Below are 20255 nucleotides of genomic sequence, written 5' to 3'. Positions count from 1 at the left end.
AAAATGGGAGGAATGAAGAAATGTTAATAAATAATTATTAATTGAAGATGTGAAATAAACTATAGTGTAGTTGCATACAAAAAATGAAAACAAATAATGGAAAATATCATTAAAAGTTGATTACAGAGTGTTCAGACTAATGGCGGTTTCACTGTGTATATAAATTTGACATATTATAAATATGTGAAATTTCAGTTTTACTACCAACACTAAAACTATCAAAATGCAGAAAAGTTTTAATATTAATTTATTATTATTTATACTTTTGTTAAATCAGATATTTTAAATTAACTTGGATTATATTATTAATAAAAAATTTTAAATAAAAATTTTTTACTTCTAAACCTATAAGTTCACTTTTAATTTATCATTGCAGAAACAATTTCAGGATTACAATTAAAAGGGATTGCTTTAGAATTATTACATAGTTTGTGTGTTGAAGTAAGTAATACATACAAGAAATAAGGTAAAAATAAATAAATTTATTTATATAATTCAAAGAAAAGATTGACGTTTAAGTTATACTGTACTCTGAATATTTTTTTTAACGTAAATATATGCTGTTTTAGCATTTGACAATGAAAAGATAGAAAATTTTATGAATATTCTATACCTAAAATTCTATAACTATCCTAATACAACTTATCTGAAATTAATAGTACATATTAAATATATTTAATAATTTATCCATTATTTTTTTTTTAATCAAAATTTTAGATAAGTCAAAATTAAAACATGAAATGTAGCAATTAAACATGCTACATTTCAAAAATATTTTTTATTAGTAAACGTAGCCAGTTTTTCAATTCATAGTTCTGAATTAATGAATTTGGTATTATTTTTAGACTATTTGAAATAATTATATTGTGAAGTTTTAATTATCAATTTATATATGAACAATATTAATTAAGTTTTAAAACTAATTTTTATACGCTTGATTGATTAGTCTAATAATGAATGAACTGAAACTCACTATATCAATAATGTTGTTTAGAAATTTAATTTCTTCAAAAAAAGGGCATGGGTTTTTTTAGTTTCTGGACTGAAAATTCAAAAATTTTTAATTCTTGTTTTCTATTTGTTGTAAAGATGATGTGTACATCAACACATCAGCTTGACCCTTTGAGCTTCTATGATGTTTGTCCCAGTCAAGGCATTCATTCTCCTGTGAGAGCTGTTATCTCAGGGTGTTGCTTTCTGTGATTTGTACATCAGACAAAAGGGCAGGAACTTGTGACAAGTTTGCACATGCTTTTCTATATTTTACATTATTTTAACTTGCTCATTAAAGCAGTCAGATTGTCAGTCCATATTTTATTGTGTATAAGAGCATCAAGTAATGTAGAAATCAATTGTACAGAAAACTTTCTTTCTGAAAGCCTGTTTCAGGACAAAATCATCTGAGAATACAATGGAAGTGCTTAAATTGAAATTTCCTGGTGAGATGTTAAGTAAATCACCCCTGTATGATCTTATACAGCAATTTCACGACACCAGCAATGTCCAAGATTGACTCAGGCCTTCCATTTTAAGAGAGTCTGCAGTTGCTGACATAAAGCTGTTCAAGCTATCACCAAGTAAATCACTTTATTGTCTTCATAACAAGTTGTATTATCCTTCTTCTATAAGAAAGACCACTGAGAAATTAAATTACACATGTACAGTACAAAGCATACATAGTGCACATAGTGCATGAACTTAAACTCACTGGTAAAGATAAAATATGCATTATTGCTGATGATTCAGCAGTTCAAGCAAAACAATTTGTTTTTGAAACCACATTTTTCTCAGATGAGGCTTGGTTTCATTTATCAGGCTACATAAATGCCCAGAACAATATGTATGGGTTGTTCGAAAACCCACACATTCTTTACAAACAACCTCTTCATTCATATAAAGTAGGCATGTGGTCACAATATTACATCAAAGAATAATTGGGCCTTTTTTCTTCTATGATACTGTCACTACTATCATGTATGAAGACATCATTGAACAATTTGTTGTTCTGGAACCAAATGAGAGATTATGCTAGTTTCAACAAGATGGAGTGATGGCAAAACAGCAAAGTCATCAATAGCATTTTGCAAGAATTCTTTGACAATTATTTAATTTTGAAAAATTTATGCTTCTTAGGTTGCCCAATTTTTACCATCAGACTTCTGGAACATTTGAAGGAGGTATATATAGACAATCCCAGCAATCTAGAGGCACTGAAGAGGAACATTGTCAAGTGCATCAAAGAAATATCACCACACACACACTACTGCTTATCACAGAATATGCTATTGCATAAACTTGTTTCCCAAGAAGGTGGGCAATTCCAGTATCTTCTTTTTTTTTTGTAATATACAAAAGATTGTTTATTACACATATCAGTTTAAGGAACAAAGCATAAGTCTTGGTAAACTCCTCATGCTGTTCATTTTTACAGTAAAAATTTTTGAATTTTAAGTCAGAACTTAAAAAAATCATTCTGTAGAAGTTAATCAGAAAATATTACTTAAATCATTTAGTTTAAAACAAATAGCAGTCAATATTTTATTAAATTAATGTTGACTTTTATAGTTTTATTTTTCTGGTTTTGTCATAACTGAAGTTTGTAAAAGAATTAATGCCATATTTTATTTTTTATTTTTAAGTTAGTATAGTTTCTTAATTTAATTTAAATAGCATAAAACATTTTTTTTTAGTTTTTTTTTCATCTTTATTTTTAATTAATTTATTAAGTAGTAATATGAATTAAAACTGCATATTTTACATTACTTTTGGAAAATTATATAAATTTATTCTTGTAAAAAGAATTACTGTACAATTGTTTTTTTTCTAATGTCTAGTATTATGAATATTTGAAGGAATCATATGCATTTAATATTAAAAATTTTTAACTTTAACAGCCAATTGCAGAGACAGAGATTACATTAAATGATATTTAACAACAAAATATTCTGGCCTATAGACATTGGCTGGCTGAACTACAGTTTAAAATGCATTGCAAAGACAACGAGCATCTATTTCTAAATGCCCCCTACATGAACTTCGGTAAAACATTGGCTCTTACTTTCCATTGGCCATTACTTCTATTGGAAAAACATTGGCCATTACTCCCGTTTTAAAAATTGTTCGGCCAATTGGGTCAGAAAAGGTCGCCAGCTATATTCCGAAAGCTTCCGGAAATAAAATCTTAAGGCCGTCAACAACCATTGTTTGGCAGTTAATGACTACCATTTTCCATTTCAATATTTAATTTCGTTGCCAATACAGTTTAAAATACGAACAAATCCGTATTAAGAAAATTTATACCAAATTCAAAATTCGTCTTCAGAATAGAACTAACGAATTATTATCAACGAATAGAATTAACGAATTATTTTGACATCGTATTACTGTCACCCTTCGTAACTGTAGAAATAAATAATTTTAAATATTTTATTATTACTATTATATATATATTTTTTTATTTCTATAAAAAGATTTCAGTAATTATTAAAATTGTCTCGTTTGTTTAACAGAACATTCTGTAACTACAATGACCCTGAAATGCATCAACGTTTTATAACCGACATGATACTCGAATTGTAAATAAATGCATCTAATTTAAATTAATTGTAGTTTTAAGTCTTCTTCCATTTGAATATCGAAATATGAACATTTTAAAACAAATTTAAAGTATTTAATTTTGTTATTTTTGCTCCAAGCAATTAATTAATGAATAATTTTGTCGATTTGTATCGTTTACAATATTTATCAAAGGAATGATATCCATTTTTTATCTAAACTTTTCCACCAACAAAACTACAAAAAGGCCTCTAAACCTGCTGTCGAGTGAGTCTAGAAAGTAGGTCAAATAACTTGTTTCTAGTTGCTGTCTACATTGTGGCAAGCTTGAAACACTGTCTCTGCAATGAAATTTTTCTGAACTGTGGTCTACCCGATCTGTAAACTGCCATTGGCCTCTAAACATTGTCTCTGCAATCGGCTGTAAAAGTTTTAAATTTCTGGCAAATTAAAAATTTGTAAGGTGTACTAAAGTGTTTTACAATTAAGGGTGCACACTTGGATTTCAATCTCTATAAAGTTGGAAATTGTTGGGAATATGGGACAGATTTGAAATGCTGGTGCAAGTCAATGATGAATTATGGATCTATAGTCCTAGAGAAAGTTGTTCAATAACTGTGAATTAATGAAAAATTTTGAAGAGAAATTTCAGAAATTAAAATTTTCTGTGTTATAATAATTTATATTGAAAATCATGAACATTTTGAGAATATTATGGTTTATAAACATAATGCAAACTAAAAATTGATTTACATAATTATTTATGTATTAATTTAAATATATTTGAAGATGCTTTGATAAACAAAAAACAAAGTTAAATATATAATTAGTAAATTTTGCAAATTTATTAATTTATGAAATTTGCATAGATATTAATAAAATTATCTCACTTATAACTAGACATAAAGTAACTCCAAATATTGTATGATAGGAAAACAAAATCTGAAACATATGAATTCTTACTGATTGTTAGAAGTAAAGAACTGTGATGTATAGAACATACCTAATAGTTCTTAATCCTTTTTCTTAAAAAAAGAGAAAATAATAGGAATGAAATTAAAATTACATAAAATTAACTAATTTCGTAAAGATTATCAACAACTTGGTACTCTCATGTATGAATGTAGTTTTGTGCTTCTTGTTTAAGATAACTGAAGATAAAAGTGTTGCTTTGTTAATAAATTTAACTTTTTCTGTAGCTATCATCAACTTTTACAATATTTATAGAAGTATAAATATGTTCTTTATGTATGGAGCAAAACACTGGATGGCTGCAGAAAAGCTGAAAATGTTTTATTGCTAATAAACTTACTTTCAGTTGCATCAAACAAGCAGTATTTAGTTGCATTCTTAATAATAGTTTGGCACTTCATTTAAAAAAAAATAGTCCTGCCAAATTCCTGTGTTTACCCTTTTTATCAATTCACCTAAACAATTGTCTTAGGAATGTTATATAATGACTTAATAATTTAAGTCATTATAATTTTAATACTTTAAAATTTCAGTATAAACTGTGCTATAAGTGAAAAAAATATAAATATTTTTCTTTAAAAATGTATATGATATATATTATAAAATAAATGATATATATATAATTTTTTATACTTAAGAATGAAGAAATTGCAATCCAGTTAGCTAATCGTGATGATGTTATTCATTGTTTATTTGGTTTACTTCAATACATTACAACTTGTATAGCTGCATGTAAAGTAATTGAATCTCTCTTGTTATCAAGGAAAAATCCACTAGATTTATCAACTATAAGTAAGTATTTTTATTTAATTTTTTTTTGAAATTGAACATTTTATCTAACATGTTAGAATTCTTAGGTTCTGTATAACAAAAACTCACACACTACAAATGATTTCATTCTAATTTGAGAGAAAAATCTGTTGAATTTACATTTTGAGACATCCATTTTGATTAAGAATTTAAACATATTGTTAGATAGTAGAAATAAGTTATTTAAATAGAGTAAATATTGCAGTTAATTGATTTTATTGAATTTTTACTTTAGCACATTGCTTTTATATAAGATGTTCTGTAAAATAGTGCTATTTTTTCAGCATGTTCTAGTAGCCTATGGGATTCAAAAATGTCCTATAAACATATCTTTTCAAATGCATTGTTTTAGTACTAGAAGGGGTTAAAGTTCATACTAGCTACCCCTTTAAGATGCTGCTCTTCAGTAGTGCTAAGTGCTGCAAAAAAGCCTCAGTCTCACTACCCTTCAGCTTTTTACCTTCAGAACCTTATGTTTTTACAAAAATATAGTTTCCTTTCCTTTCTTGGCTTTTTAGTATAACACAGAAGCCTAAAGTGCAATGACATTGGGGTTTTTCCACCAGTGCTTAGAAGTGCTGAAGAGCAACATCTTAAGAGGTTGTCCTAAATTTTAATCCCTTCTAGTGATATACATAGTTCTTCACACACACTGTTTTAAGTCATTTTTGTATTCCTTTAATTTCTAGAATATGATGTAAAAATATTGCCACTATCTTATGAAATTTGAATTCTGAATTTATTCAATTTGCCATTGATTATTTAAATTTTATTTATAAAAAACCTAAATAATTCTAAATATAAGAAAAATTATTAATATGTAAGCAAATAGCTGCAAAATTTGTTATTGAAACATTTAATTTCATTATTTTGGATAAATTAAAAATTTATTAAAAAATCAATTTGAATTTTTAAAATAATTTTTATATTCTGACTAAACAAGATTTAAATAGGTTTTCATTAAAACAGTTTAAAATCTTAAACCCCATTCTATATTCTTTTGTTTTATACACACTACATAAACTAAATTTTGTTCTAGTGAGTCTTCAAAGCTTCTGTTTCTGTATTACTGTATCATTTATATTTACATATAAAATTGTATTTTCTTGCAGTGGAAAAAAACAACAGTAGAGAGAAAATCAGACTTTTGACAAAATGTTAATTTAAATAATTTAAACTTCAATTGATATAGAAGACAGGGGATAGCTTTATATATAGATTTTTTAACTTTAGTGTTTTGAAAAATTCTTGAATCTTGTTACAATATTTATTTTTCAATTTATATCACACACACAATCTACAGAAATAAAATCAACTTTTATTTTTGGGAAATTATGTAAATAATTTTGTAAAATGTAATATACTGAAATTTAACATATATTTATGAATTTTTCTGTGACGCTGGAAAGGGAGATAGCTATCGCAATCAAAATTAGCATTAATTTCCCAGATTACTGAAGGATTAAGAGTAGATCCTATCAGTTATTATTGATCTACTTAGTTTAGAAAAATTATAACCATCAACAAGACAATTTAGTCTTACAAAAATTGAGGAAAAATACAGCAAATTAAATTTTCATATTGCACCAGAAAAAGAGCATTGGCCTGTCCATATTGCTCTACTACTGGTTGAGAGACATAAACTTTTCTGAAATTTAATGAATTCATTTGTAATGTCAGATTTAGTTTTTAATTCTGTTTTATACAAAGTTTAAAAAGTAGATAATTAAATATATTTGAATATTTTGACTGGCTGGTATAGTTGGTTGAATCTTGAAGTAATGTGAAGAGTTTGGGTTTTCATCCCATACATTTATTTTTTTCTCAAATAAAAATAAAATGTTATTTCTTAATAAGTTATTTATTTCTAAAAATTTAAGCAAAGTAATAATTGGATTATTACATGTCATCTTTGCCCTATCTTCATTTCAATGAGTTTACTGTTTGCTTATACAGTGTGATGCCAATGTTTTGAGTAATATTTTGCCAGCTGATAGAAAATGTGAGATTGGGGACAGTGAAACCCTCACTATCAGGATGTTAAAGTAATTGATTTTAGGAAAGATCCTTGAGGTCGTTTATTCCTGTTAAGGTTCTGACACCAGTTAAGATAAGTTAAGTGCATGTCTTAACTCATGATTCAAATGAATGTTTTTGTTTTGTTGTCTGAGTGGTACTTAATTTAGGAGAAGTCAATTTAGGAGAGGGCTTAATCTGACAATGGAGTTAGGCAATAGACTAATTGTAAAATAACCAAACATGTATAACTTTTTGCTTTTAATAAATAATATTAAAATATAAGCAAAATAATAAATGGATAACTGTACAATCTCTACAAAGAGGTTTTTCTAATCATTTATAATTCAGTATAATTCAACGAGTGAGAGAAGTTACATTAGAATATCAATTTGTTACCTGATACATAATATATCCTTGGTGATTGAAGTGTTGTGAGAATCTTACATCATCTTTGGCGATGACAGTGGATTATTCTGTGGCTTAACAATTCAGTGCTCAGTGAGGGCACCATAATTAAGCAGGAACTAATACTCAGATAAGGATAATATAGCTTAAGCATGGTGGCTGAAAGGTGACAGATGCATGACTAAAAGCCTTGATTGAAGGTGACCCTTCTCTTTTTATACATATTAGTGGACCAATGAAATTGTTTTGAATGTTTCTGTTACTAGGGGAAATAAGGCATCTTTGAGCCAATATCTAAGTAATGCATCTGACTTTACTATCAATTTTGAAGGAACTATGTCACTCTTCTCTGTGAATTACAGGAAGTGCAAAGATGACAGATAGATAAATTTTCTGTCTTTTTGAACTAAAATAATAATTTAAAATATTAATCAACTAAATTCATTTAAAAATTCTAAAATGTCTCTTGTTAAACTCCAGTTTGAGTTATGCACAAAAAATTGACAATTTTGTAAAATATTATTTTTTTTAATATTGTCAGTTCTTTTTCTTTAAGATTCAACAAATCTTTTATTTAAAAATTATTAAAAGTATAAAAAGCAGAAAAATTTTTTGGTTAAGGTTCAATTAACTGTATCTTGAAAACAAATTCATAAATGAAAAAAATTGAACATTTTTTTTTGTTTGTGTTGAAATTATCTTTTTATGATGGTACAAGAAAAAATTTTCAAGGTAAAAAAGGTGGTTGAGGTCAACAAACTTATTTTGAAATAAAAGTTTATTATTGCAATCAATTATACATCTCAAAAGAAAATAAAGATTTGTGTACTACAAATTTGAAAGTTTGACTCAGATTCAGTTTGAGTCATGAAAATTTAAAGATGCAGTTAAGCTTCTATAGTTAAGCAGATTAATGATTAATGGTTGTTTTATAGTTTTAGATCTTCTCAAGACCTATAGAAGATCTCACTAATCAAAAAGACCATGTTTTTAAGGTTATAAAAAAATCTGTTTAATAGGAAAAATATACTTTCATTCAAGAAAAAAACAAAAAAATAAAAAAAATGTTATTGAAATTGATTGACTCAAACTGGTTATATTCAAAAAAATATTTTACAAAATTGACAGTTTTTGTATGTAACTCAAAACCAAGACAAAAAAGAATGTATGGGGATGGAAACTTTTTTATATTCAATGTTTTCTATCAGCTGGTAAAAGATTGGAGACATTGTTTAGATGATATTGTGGAAGTTGCCATTGTGCTTGAGTAGTCTCAAAAATACTTCTGGTAAAATGGTTGCTTACTAGCATTACTAACAAGTAAGCATAGTTAGTTGCTGTAGTGTTGTGGACTCTCTCCATAAAAAACGTCCTGCAATAATTTTGTAATTCTTTTCACAGGTGAACCAACACTGATCTCTCTCTCTCTCTCCCCCTCTCTCTCCCTCTGTTTCCATTTTTTGATTGACTGTTATCCACATTACAATAAATTTCTAATGAATTTTAATTAAAATGAAGTATTAATGAATGTGTAAATATTAAAATATTAAAAAAAATTATAAAAATTTAACTTTATTTTATAATAAAATTTATCGAAAAACAAATTTTAAACATTTTTTAGATTTATGTAAATATTTTTGCTTTTTTAAATTTGAATGTAGACTACATACTAAACATTTATAAAGTTATAAAAAATTTTGTAGAAAACATACTTTAACAAAAAATGTTTTTCAATTAGTATGTTGTAATTTTCAATTAACTCTGCTTTACAATATATAATGTTTTTATTTTATGAATTGATTGCTCAATTTTCTAAAATTATTGATTTAATTTTTTAAAATTTTTGTGCACATGCTTTTGATGATGATCAAAAATGAATATGTTCTCTGTATCTGGAATATAATATCAAAATTTTTAAAAATTTATATATCCTTAAGAGTTCAGCTGTATTCTAATACATCTGAAAGTATTTAAATAGTCACTGTGCAGCACTTGATCAACAATGTTGGATTTCTTTTGTATCTATCAGTGTGCCTACATTTATGTAGTTAATATTTATATAATTAGATGGATACAATTTACTTCATTGAGAAGATCAATTGTTATATATGTTAACCATATACTCTATTATATTGAGCAAATATTTTTTATTTATAAATTGTATGATTTTAGATTATATAATTGTATAGGGGGGCTGCAAAAGTAGGTATACAGTTGTTGTTATGGGAAAAAAAAACAGGGAGAAAATAGGAAGAAAAGACATTTATTTTTATGTACAAATTAAAATCACAAATAAGGAATATGAACTAATAAAAGATGATAAAAATAATAATAATGAACACCAAACATTTGTATTTCTCAGATTCTCAACTGTATATATACTTTTGCTGCACCCCCTATATTTTATTTATTTAATGATGTAAAATTTAAATTTTGAATTTGTTCTAAATGCAGTATGAGTCTTGTATGGGCAGCATATTGTGTGTCAGCAGGCACAACATAAACAAAATTTTACATAAATTTGTACTCTGCCTTAAGTAATCCCAGATGATTGCTTAAACACATATGCAACAAGCAATTATTTTTATTGTGACATTGTCACAATGTCTGGCTGCAATTTGTAATCATATTTTTAATTTATTTAATTAAAAATATATGCTCTCTGCCTCAAATTAGTAGTGGCTTGCCCCTGTACAACATACTTTTCCTTTAACAATAATCATGCCAATCATCTAGTTAGTCTTATCTATTAACTGCTTTCAGGGAAAAGTTTTGAATTGAAATAATGTGAGATCTGGTATGCATCAGAAGTTCATATGTAGTTAATTAGGACTGCTTGCCCCTAAGGTTTCCATATCTGATTTTGATTTCATCTGTCTAACTCTATTCTTAAGATTAAGGAAAGATAGATGGATGACAGTTGGACTTTATAGGTCTAAAATTTTTTTCAAATTGCAGTCTAATTAATTGCAGTTAAAATGTGTGTAAAGCATTTTACTTTATATACTGAATTTTATAACAAAAATATAGTATGCACATTAATAGTCAGAAATTACCCTGTACATCCAAGGGTTATAATCTAACTGTTCAACATTTGTGAAAATAATAATTCATGTATATGGATGCCATACAAAACAAAACCTTACTGTATATATATTAAAATATTTCATTGGCAATGTGAAGTGTTTTTAAAAATTATTCAGTAAACATTCAATTGTTAGTTTTATGAAGATTTTTAATATTTTGAATTCACTAGAAGTATGTATATTATGAGAAAAATAAAATCACAATTTTGTGTTTTATAAAGGCATATTTATAAAAATAAAAAATCCTAATATTTGCTTTTTGTTTTTTATAGAAGAAATATCTGAATTAATTTCTGGATTTGAAAATGTACAGTTAGCAAATTTTTGCAAAATTTTAGCCATTACACTATCTGATTTAGATATGTATGAACATAAATCTTCATGTAAGTTTGTAATTAACACTATTTCTAAATATATTAAATAAATTGTAATTCTTTGTAACTTTTATTTTATTTTTATTTAGTATTTGCACAAATGAAGCAGAAGAAAAATCATAATTTTTATGTGCGTGATATTAATCAAGGTATGCATTTATTTATTCCTATTCTGTTTTTATTATGTTAGTTCACAAAAGATTTTAAAGGTTTTGACTATTTGTTCATTTTAATAAATTCAGTACACAAACTTTAGAAGGAGTTCAAGGAATAAAGACCTTTTTATTTTTTATAACGTCATAAATCTTTTTGAATGTATATTGCAAATATAATGCAAAAAAGTCTGAAATTATATCTGAATATAATTTGTCTTAAAAATAAAAATTACACAATTTGAGAATATACAGATACATATTTGTTATTTTAAGACTTTTATTAAAATGTCATAGTACAGTTAGTAGCAGATGATGATTTGTTCTAGAATAACAAAGTTTATTTAATAATTAATGAAACCAATACAACTCTGCTTGCAATAAAGTTTTTTCACCATTTAAATGTTCAGAAATTTACATAAACTTAAAAATTCTTGCATACATATTAAACCAAGTACTATAAATAATTTTTGTAAATAAGCAAGTTCATTTCAATAACTTACTTACTTACAATTTAATTAGTTTGAGATACATAGCTATGCAAATCTTGCAACTGCTTGGCAACACATTGCAACAAAGTTCATTCACAAAGGAGTTTTGGACAATTTTCTGGAATTTCTTGTAGTTTTTCTTATGTCACTTGTCTTGCATATAAAGGCAAGTCACCTTTAGCTGTCTGTATTAATGTCTGAAAAATGGCAAGAGGTAAAGCTACTGGAACTAATCAGAAAAATCATTATTCAGAAGTATAGAGATGCAATGCAGTATTATGTAGGATGTGCAGATAGCTCAGTCTACAGTCCCAGGAAATCATGAAATGTTTTTGAGAAAGGGGAAAGCTTTTGGAAGAAAACTGCCTCTCAGTTCCAGTCAACTATAGTCTTTTTGATGATGTATTTCTCAAAACAGGCATGTTTTTATAGAAGATTTGACAAAATGGTTAAGGGAATACTTTAATATCCCATTTTCTGAATGCACTGTGTGAAGATATATCCAATGATGCAAATAGAGGCTGTACAAATCCAAAGGAAAAAAGCCTCTCATAAATGAATCATTCAAGCACAGATTTTTATCTTAGGCCAGAATTCATCTGAAGTGGGTAAATGCTGATTGGAAGAAAATACTATGGTTGGATAAATCAACATTTCATATAAACTGTGGGAATGTAGACAAGAAAGTAATTTGTACTAAAGATGAAGCTATTAATCTAGCATGTTATTCAAGCTGAGTCCAGAAACTACAGTCTCTAAAAGGTTTGGGGATGCATGAGTGCAGAGGAAGTTACAAGCCCGTTTTTTCCAGCACAATGCCCATCCTCACAATGTTAGGAAAACCAAAGCCTTGCTGCAGTCTAATCATATATGTGTACTCTCCTGGCTAGCATCAAGCCTGGACCTGTCTCAGATAGGAAATATATGGAGATTTTTGTAAAGAAAGATGCTGTTTTTGCACATTAGAACAATTACATATGTATTTAAGTAAAGAATGGGAAAAAATTCTCACACAGTTGCTACACAAGTATCTTCCATACTTCAATACCTTGCAACTATTATAAGGCTAGGTGATGTTATTCCATGTTGATTACAGAATCTTAACACATTGAACAAAGTTCAAATAAATGTGTTGCAAAGGCTCTACAGATTATAAATTACATATTTTCTAGAAATCTGCTCTTCTGATATATTTGTATGATCACTTATTTTTATAATAAATTACTTTTTGTTACAAAAATAAACATCTGTGTATTCTATTATGAATTATAAGTTTTTATTGGTGAATGAAATTCATTGCAATTAGGGTTGTAAACAAAGTTTAATCAAACTTTTAAATACGAAGTAATCAAATGTATGAAACAAAAGAATGGAGATTGCTTTCTAGACAAGTCTGGAACAGAATGATTTTATGTACTGTACAGTACATTCTTTCCATTTGAACAGTTTTTAAAGATCAACATAGCCTTCTCTTTGAATGAAGGGTATGTTGATCTTTAAAAATTGTTAAAAGTTTTATTCTTAAATTGTCAAAATAACAGGATTATACTTTAAAGAATATTTAGATTCATTTTAAATAAAAACTAAAATTAGTTAATTTTTTTTTTGCCATTATATGTATAACAGAAGGAAAGTATGGAAATTGGTCAAGAAATGACTCCTCCAATTGTTTTTTTACATTTTTGGACTTGAGATCTCAATGTTGAAAAAAAAAATTTGGGAGGTGTGTGTGTGGGGGGCACAATTTGTTTAACCACTTTAAAGCTTAATAACTCCTATGCTTTTTGTTGAAAATTTCTGAAATTTTACAAGTAAGTTTGTGTGTTAGGGGAATTGATGTTATTAAATTTTGTTGGTTAAAGACTGAAGGAGTTGTCATATCTTAAGTGGAGTCAGTCTTAAGGAATATTTTACTCATTATTAGCATTTACAACTTTTTATGAAACACTTCTCTGCCCTCAAAATTAAGTTTTTTGCCATTTTATAATAATTAATAATATAAAAAGTTTTTAAAATAAAATTTCATAACAAATAGCACCACAATCAATTAAAATTTTTTTGCTGGGAAACTTATATAACTCACTGAATTTTTTTTTTTTTTAATATTTGTAACTTTAAATTTTCTTTTTTTAATGGAATTATGACTGTTGTAAAAATAACAGTGCAATAAACATATTTAGATGTAATTTATAGATAAACTATGTTTATTATAAAATACTTAAGCTAAATTATTATTTCTAGATGTTATCATAAATATACCAAATATCATGAAAAGAATGACAGAAATAGCTTGTGCTAAGCCATGTAAGTAATTTTTAAATTCAATTAATATTGCTTAAAAATCTTAATTGAAATTTAATTGCAATTAAATCATAATCCTAGTAAGTTTTAATGCAAATAAAGGGTTTTGATTACTCGTATGGCATCAGCAAATTTAAGAATACAGTATGAATTTAAATAAATAAATTATATAAAATCAAAAACATGTATCAAAAATGTTACATATATATATACACAGTAGAGCATCGATTATCCGACCCCCGATCAACTGTCACATCAGTTAACCAACCACATTCTAGTTGGCAAATTCAAGTGTCCACTAGTGATGTGGTGCTACAATATTTGGCTGTCTTGGCTACTTTAATATTTTTGTTAAATTTTTGCGTGTTTTAGCTGGCAACACTGGCTCGACTGTGAAAGGCAGGCCATTATTTAAACCAGACTTAATTTTCTATTTTTCTTTAATTTTGTATTTATTTTGTGCAAAATAAAGAAATAATTTTTAACGATACAATAGCAACGATTATTATTTTAAAAAATTTTTGTTAGGCTTAACATTGATGAAAATTCAATGCGAAGTAGGTTAATAGTTATGTACTAATATACTAATTACATGGAATATACTAATATACTATACTAATAATGTATTTTTTCATACTTTTTGGTTATCCGTTTTTTCAGTTATCCAACCACTCCAGTCCCCAATTGAGTCGGATAATTGATGCTCTACTGTATATATTAAAATGAACATAAAAATTAAAATTGATTTGAAATAACAATTAGGGTTGTTGTACAATTAAGTTTTAATTGCAGTTAACATTATAATAAAAAAAAATTAAGCTTGAGTTAATCTTGTCTTTAAATTTCTGATTATAGTTAATCCTGATATTAAATATTAGATGATATTCTGAAAATATACCAAATAAATGGAATCTATAGATGCATATCAATTCCAAAAGATTTCCAATCAAAATTTCAATAGCTATATTTTAACCTTATTTCATATTGCATTTTGACTGTATGCTTTCTTCAGACTAGAAAACAAAGTTAAGCTTAATAAATTCTGAATTTTATTAGTATAATATGAAAAATAGCATTGAATTTGTAATAGAAATTAATATAAGAAAAAACTGGATTTGTGATGGTCTGTTGCCACTAGAGGGTTAGGATATTGTTATAAATAGGAAAGAATGGCACTTAGAGTTGATAGTGATTAATTTTCAATATTGTATTAGAGAAAAAAGTTCTATTGGAAATAATATGCTATGACATAAGTGGCATACATTTTCACTATCAAGCTTATTATAGGTCTTCAAGAAGTTTGTAAAAAAAAAACTTGTTAAAATTATATTGTATTTTAAAAAAGAGAAATGTATAATTAATGTATTTTAGATTTTAAAGAAAATTATATTGTGATGCTTTAAAGTTGTATATGTGATTTGTATTTATTGTGGTAATTATATCTTTTGGAAGAATTGTTCAAAATGTTTAAATTTTGTAATTTTTGTAATGTTTAGCTTTGTTTCTTGATCTGTAGATGGGCCTACAGCCAAAATGAAATAAAAATATTGAAATACTGATTGTAAATCTTTTGGTCATGATACGCTTCTATAGATTTCATTTACTTGGTGCATCTTCAGAATATCATAATCTTTAGAAATTTATTCGAAAAAAATCTAGTCAATATATTTTTTCTTCATTCAAAAGTATTTTTTTGAAAAGGGCTGAAAAGGAGAAGAAATAGGTGCAAAAATTTACATAGAAAACAAAATTAGTTTCATTCAAATAAAAATCTGTTGTAGTGTATACATATTCATCATTTTGATATGTTTTTCTGCAAAGTTGATTTGCTTGTCTCCTAACAAATGTTTATATATGGAGAAAGATCTTTTTACTTCTACTGAAACAAGTGGAGCAAAACAGTGTTTTAATTCTCTGGTTCATATCTCTGCAATGAACAAATTCTTGAATATGTGGGTTTTTCTGAATTGCCTGCTCAAGCTTTACTTTTGTAAATCCCTCTACAGTGGTCTAGAGTTTCTTTAACTATTCCACACTGATATTCCATAGTATTTCCGGTTTTTTCCAAACTTTTTTATTGCTTCTACTAAAAACTTAAATGTGTGTACTGCATAAAGTTCTTCTAATTTTTGGTCTTTTATGGCCTGTTGAATTTTATATATGGCAGCAGTTTCTGGTTGCAACTGTTTAAGAAATTCTGAAATCGTCTGAAAATTTTCACAATGAAACACCACAGCATTTATTCAAGTTTCCCAGTGTGAACTACTATTAGAACAGGTGGAATAGACTAATAATGTCTTTGTATTGCTGAACTCTTGCTGGGCACTTTATCAGAATTTTTCATTTCATATATGTATGAATTTACTACAGAGTACTCATTGTGAATACAATCACACACACTATGAATAGCATGGGCTAAACAACTAGCATGTTTCATATTTGGATATATTCCTTTCAAATTGTTAAAAGCAAGGACCATGTATGATGTTTGATCTGAAAGAATAAGAATCACATTTTCATATTGAATTTCATCTGGCCACAGCTTCGAGCAGGCACTGTTAAAAGCTTTCATGACAACTGTGTTGTTAGTTTTTTCAAAAAATATATTTTCAGCAACCTAGGTTTCACATATTCACCAGTTAGAGGACCTACCAAGATATTTAATACACACCTATTTAAGGCATCAGTAGTCTCATCCAAGATAAAGCATACTGGATTCTTGTCCAGAGTACTTAACACTTTTTGGAAAGTTGCTTGGTAGACAAAGGCATGTAATTCTTCCTAATAGTACTTTCATCTGGCAATTTATTTCCAATATATTTTTCAAGATAATTTTTAAATATAGGTTGATTTAGTTTCAATAATTGGAATTCCTGCCCTGATAAATGTTTCAGCAGTATAATGAAAAAATTGATTCTTTGGAGAACTAACTGCACTTTGCAAGGCCTGTCCAATAAACTGTTGTCTTGATGAAGTTTCTTTCAGGATTTGTATTTTTGATGTATGTACTTATATGTTGCTGGATCCTAGACTTTTGATGTTTTTCATCGACATTTATTGTCACATTACAGACATCACACTGAATAACTTTTCCATCAGAAATAATTTTTTCATTTTTAAATTCTTGAAAATCTCACAAAGTGTGCCTGTAGTCAATCTTTTTGTCATTGTTTCACTCTCCAGTTCTTTCACTAATGGAAATTTTGAATTTTCTCTCTACAAAGTGTCATCTGGTTTTAACAATAGATTTGCACTAAATATATGTGAGGGTGAGGATGAGTGAAATTCCTAAACTGTTAAGAAAATAAATGAGGGGTATGGAGAGGGATGAAGACAACGATTGAGAAAGGCAGGAAAAGATCATGGAAGACGTTGAACATTAAAAGACAAATGCAAGAATTAAGGGAGTTTTTGCCTATTTTGTCAACAATATGATCATAATTTTACTATATCTTCCTTTATTGTTCTATTTTCTACATACATGAAAGTTTCCAATTAGAATATTTTTGATAGTATCCATAATTTTACAACATTTGTAATGAAAAAAATCTCTAGTAAATTGCTTTTTAGTAATGATTTCTGTCAAATATTTCTATTTAATGTTTTTATTAGCTATGTATATCACTCCTCCAAATGAAATAGCAGTTCTTTAATTATATTAGAACTTGTTTCACTAAATTTTGACTTTTCCTTTCACTAGCCATTATTTTCTCACTGAGCAAGGCATGAATTCTTCAGCACTGGTAGGAATCATATTATCTCTGGAGTCATCATTTAAGTTCAAATATAGAAATAATAAGTGCAAAAATTGCTAAATATTATAATAGGTGCAAAAAAGAACAACACAGGACCCCTACTGTCATTTGATATATGTTTATATATGATATTTATGCTTAATTCAGATAGTTTTTTAACACATTCCTAAAATAAAAAAGTAAAAAAAGCTTAGCCTTTATTAATGACTAATTATGCTGTATAAATTATTAAACTGCCATTTGTCAATTTATACTTTTTAATAATTTAAATATAAGTGATTTTATTGTTACAAAATTATTTATTTAAAAACTGTTGTAGATATTCCATGTTTTCCAAGAGTTGTGAGTGAAACTGACCAATGGGTACAATGGATTGATAACCAAGTCAAAAATGAAATATTAAATACCCAAGAATTTCCTTTCATTTGTGGTAAGTAAATTGACAATTTTATGATTGATAGATAATATCATAAAATGAAATATTGTAAACTTTCATATGTAATTCACAAATCTTAACATTAATGTAAGAATCCATTTTTCAATATATTAAAATGCCATAAGAATATTTCAACACATATTTAGACAGAAAAAATATATTAATCTTTTTTATAAGTTATTTATATCATTTATTTTATAAATCAGAAGTAAATTATGTACAAAGTTCTTGTTAATTTTTGTGAAATAAATCTTTTAAATAGTAAAATTATTTTATAATAAAGTCTTTAATAAAACTTTTTAAAATGTTACATTTTGTTTAATTTTCAATTTTTACACTATTATATAAATTTTTCTAAGTTAAAATTTAATGTAACAACTTTGTTAATCCATAAATCAAGTATAGTGGATATGGTTAAGAGGCTTTCTATCTCTAGGAATTGAAATTATTTAAATTTTTATCATGAAATAAATATTTTTTATGATGATGATTAGAATTTTTGTTCTCAGAAAGTTGCTATTTTTGCAATTACTTAAATCGTGTTTTCATTTAATTTTCTTTATATGAACATATTTATAATAACAAAATTCAATAGCATAAACTTCATCAAATCTTGAAAAACTTGAAATGCTTAAAGAATTTTACATTTGCTTGAAAAACTCTAACTCATATGGAATTTTTCATTAAAGTTCTTTTATTTTTTAAATCAAAATTTTTCATAAATGCCACTTTATGAAATTTTAGGTTTTTCTAAATCATTCAAAATACATACTGGTTAGCTATTTTTCTAATGGTATTCCTTACGATCCAGCTACCTACTTTCTGAACCTGACCAAACCAATGATAAGTGTGATTGATTAAAAAGTCTTAGTGCTCTCAGGGTGAAGAATTAAAAAGTAAAAAGAAAAGTTTTAATCATTAAAAATATAGACGGTAATGTTAAAATAAAAATAATACTGTAACTAGCATTAAGAAGTTTCCATTTTTATTAATAAATGCTTAGATTTTGAAAAATTATTTTTTGTTTCTTTGCATTTTTCTAATAACCTTGGATATGAGTGAATTATTAATAGAAAATTATCTTTATTCTCACATTCAGAAAAATTAAATGTAGAGAAAGCTTAAACAGTTTTATTGAGGAATTTTGGCATCTTTTAATGTAAATAGATTCCATAAAGCTTTTAACCATTCTTCTAATCTAATGCCTTTTAAATTGTTCATTTAAATAGCATTTAAAGACTTTATTTCAATAGATTGTCAATAATTCTTGTGTTAAAAAACTGTTGAAAATATTATATTCATCCTTTATTTTCTTTCTTTTTTTAGTTTTTTTTTTAGAACTTCCCTTTTCTAAAATTATTGCAAACTGTCTTCAGCCTATTGCAAAATGAATATAATCTTAAAAACAAAGATTTAGTACAAAAAATTATTTAACTGTATGAAAACAAAAAGAAAATGGTCTTATAGTATAAGAACTATTAAAGGAAGGTCAAATAAATATCTGAGATAAGTTTTTTGAGAACATATTTCTATTGAGAAAGTATAAATTAATTCAAGTGTAAAACTTGTCAAGTTAAGAAAAAATTCATTATTAGAACTGTGTTAAAATTTTTACATATTTAAAAAAGGAAAAAAAAAACAGTTAAATACTGTAGAAATAAGTTATTGATTTCTTATCATGAGTCTTAGAATGATTAGAAGAATGCAAGAAAACTAGAATGTTTAGGAATATTCAGTTTTTCATAATTTCATGTAAAGTGATTGAGCTTGCATAACTGAGTATAAGATGATGATAAAAAATGAAGTATTTTTAAAATGAGACAGAATTGAATTTTTAAATTTATTTTTTTAATTAGAAAATTTCTAAATAATTAAAACTTTGAGATGGTCAATTATTCA

The 20255-nt window shown here is 26.5% G+C and overlaps 1 protein-coding gene across 3 annotated transcripts in view; it reads left to right on the top strand.

Moving 5' to 3' along the window:
* The window catches only part of LOC136988213 (short transient receptor potential channel 4-associated protein-like), an 87934-nt gene that overhangs the window by 25154 nt on the left and 42525 nt on the right, over nt 1-20255 (top strand). For all 3 annotated transcript variants that reach the window (XM_067286056.1, XM_067286057.1, XM_067286058.1), the window contains exons 5-10: nt 377-441; nt 5166-5319; nt 11120-11230; nt 11311-11370; nt 14106-14168; nt 18240-18350. In XM_067286056.1, the coding sequence (XP_067142157.1) occupies nt 377-441; nt 5166-5319; nt 11120-11230; nt 11311-11370; nt 14106-14168; nt 18240-18350 (564 nt within the window). The remainder of the gene's footprint in view (nt 1-376; nt 442-5165; nt 5320-11119; nt 11231-11310; nt 11371-14105; nt 14169-18239; nt 18351-20255) is intronic.

Source organism: Centruroides vittatus, unplaced genomic scaffold (genome assembly GCF_030686945.1).
Source record: "Centruroides vittatus isolate TY-2023 unplaced genomic scaffold, ASM3068694v2 scaffold_324, whole genome shotgun sequence".
Classification (NCBI taxonomy): Eukaryota; Metazoa; Arthropoda; class Arachnida; order Scorpiones; family Buthidae; genus Centruroides; species Centruroides vittatus.
Note: the sequence above shows the minus strand (reverse complement) of the source record. Positions and strands in the feature narration are given on the sequence as shown.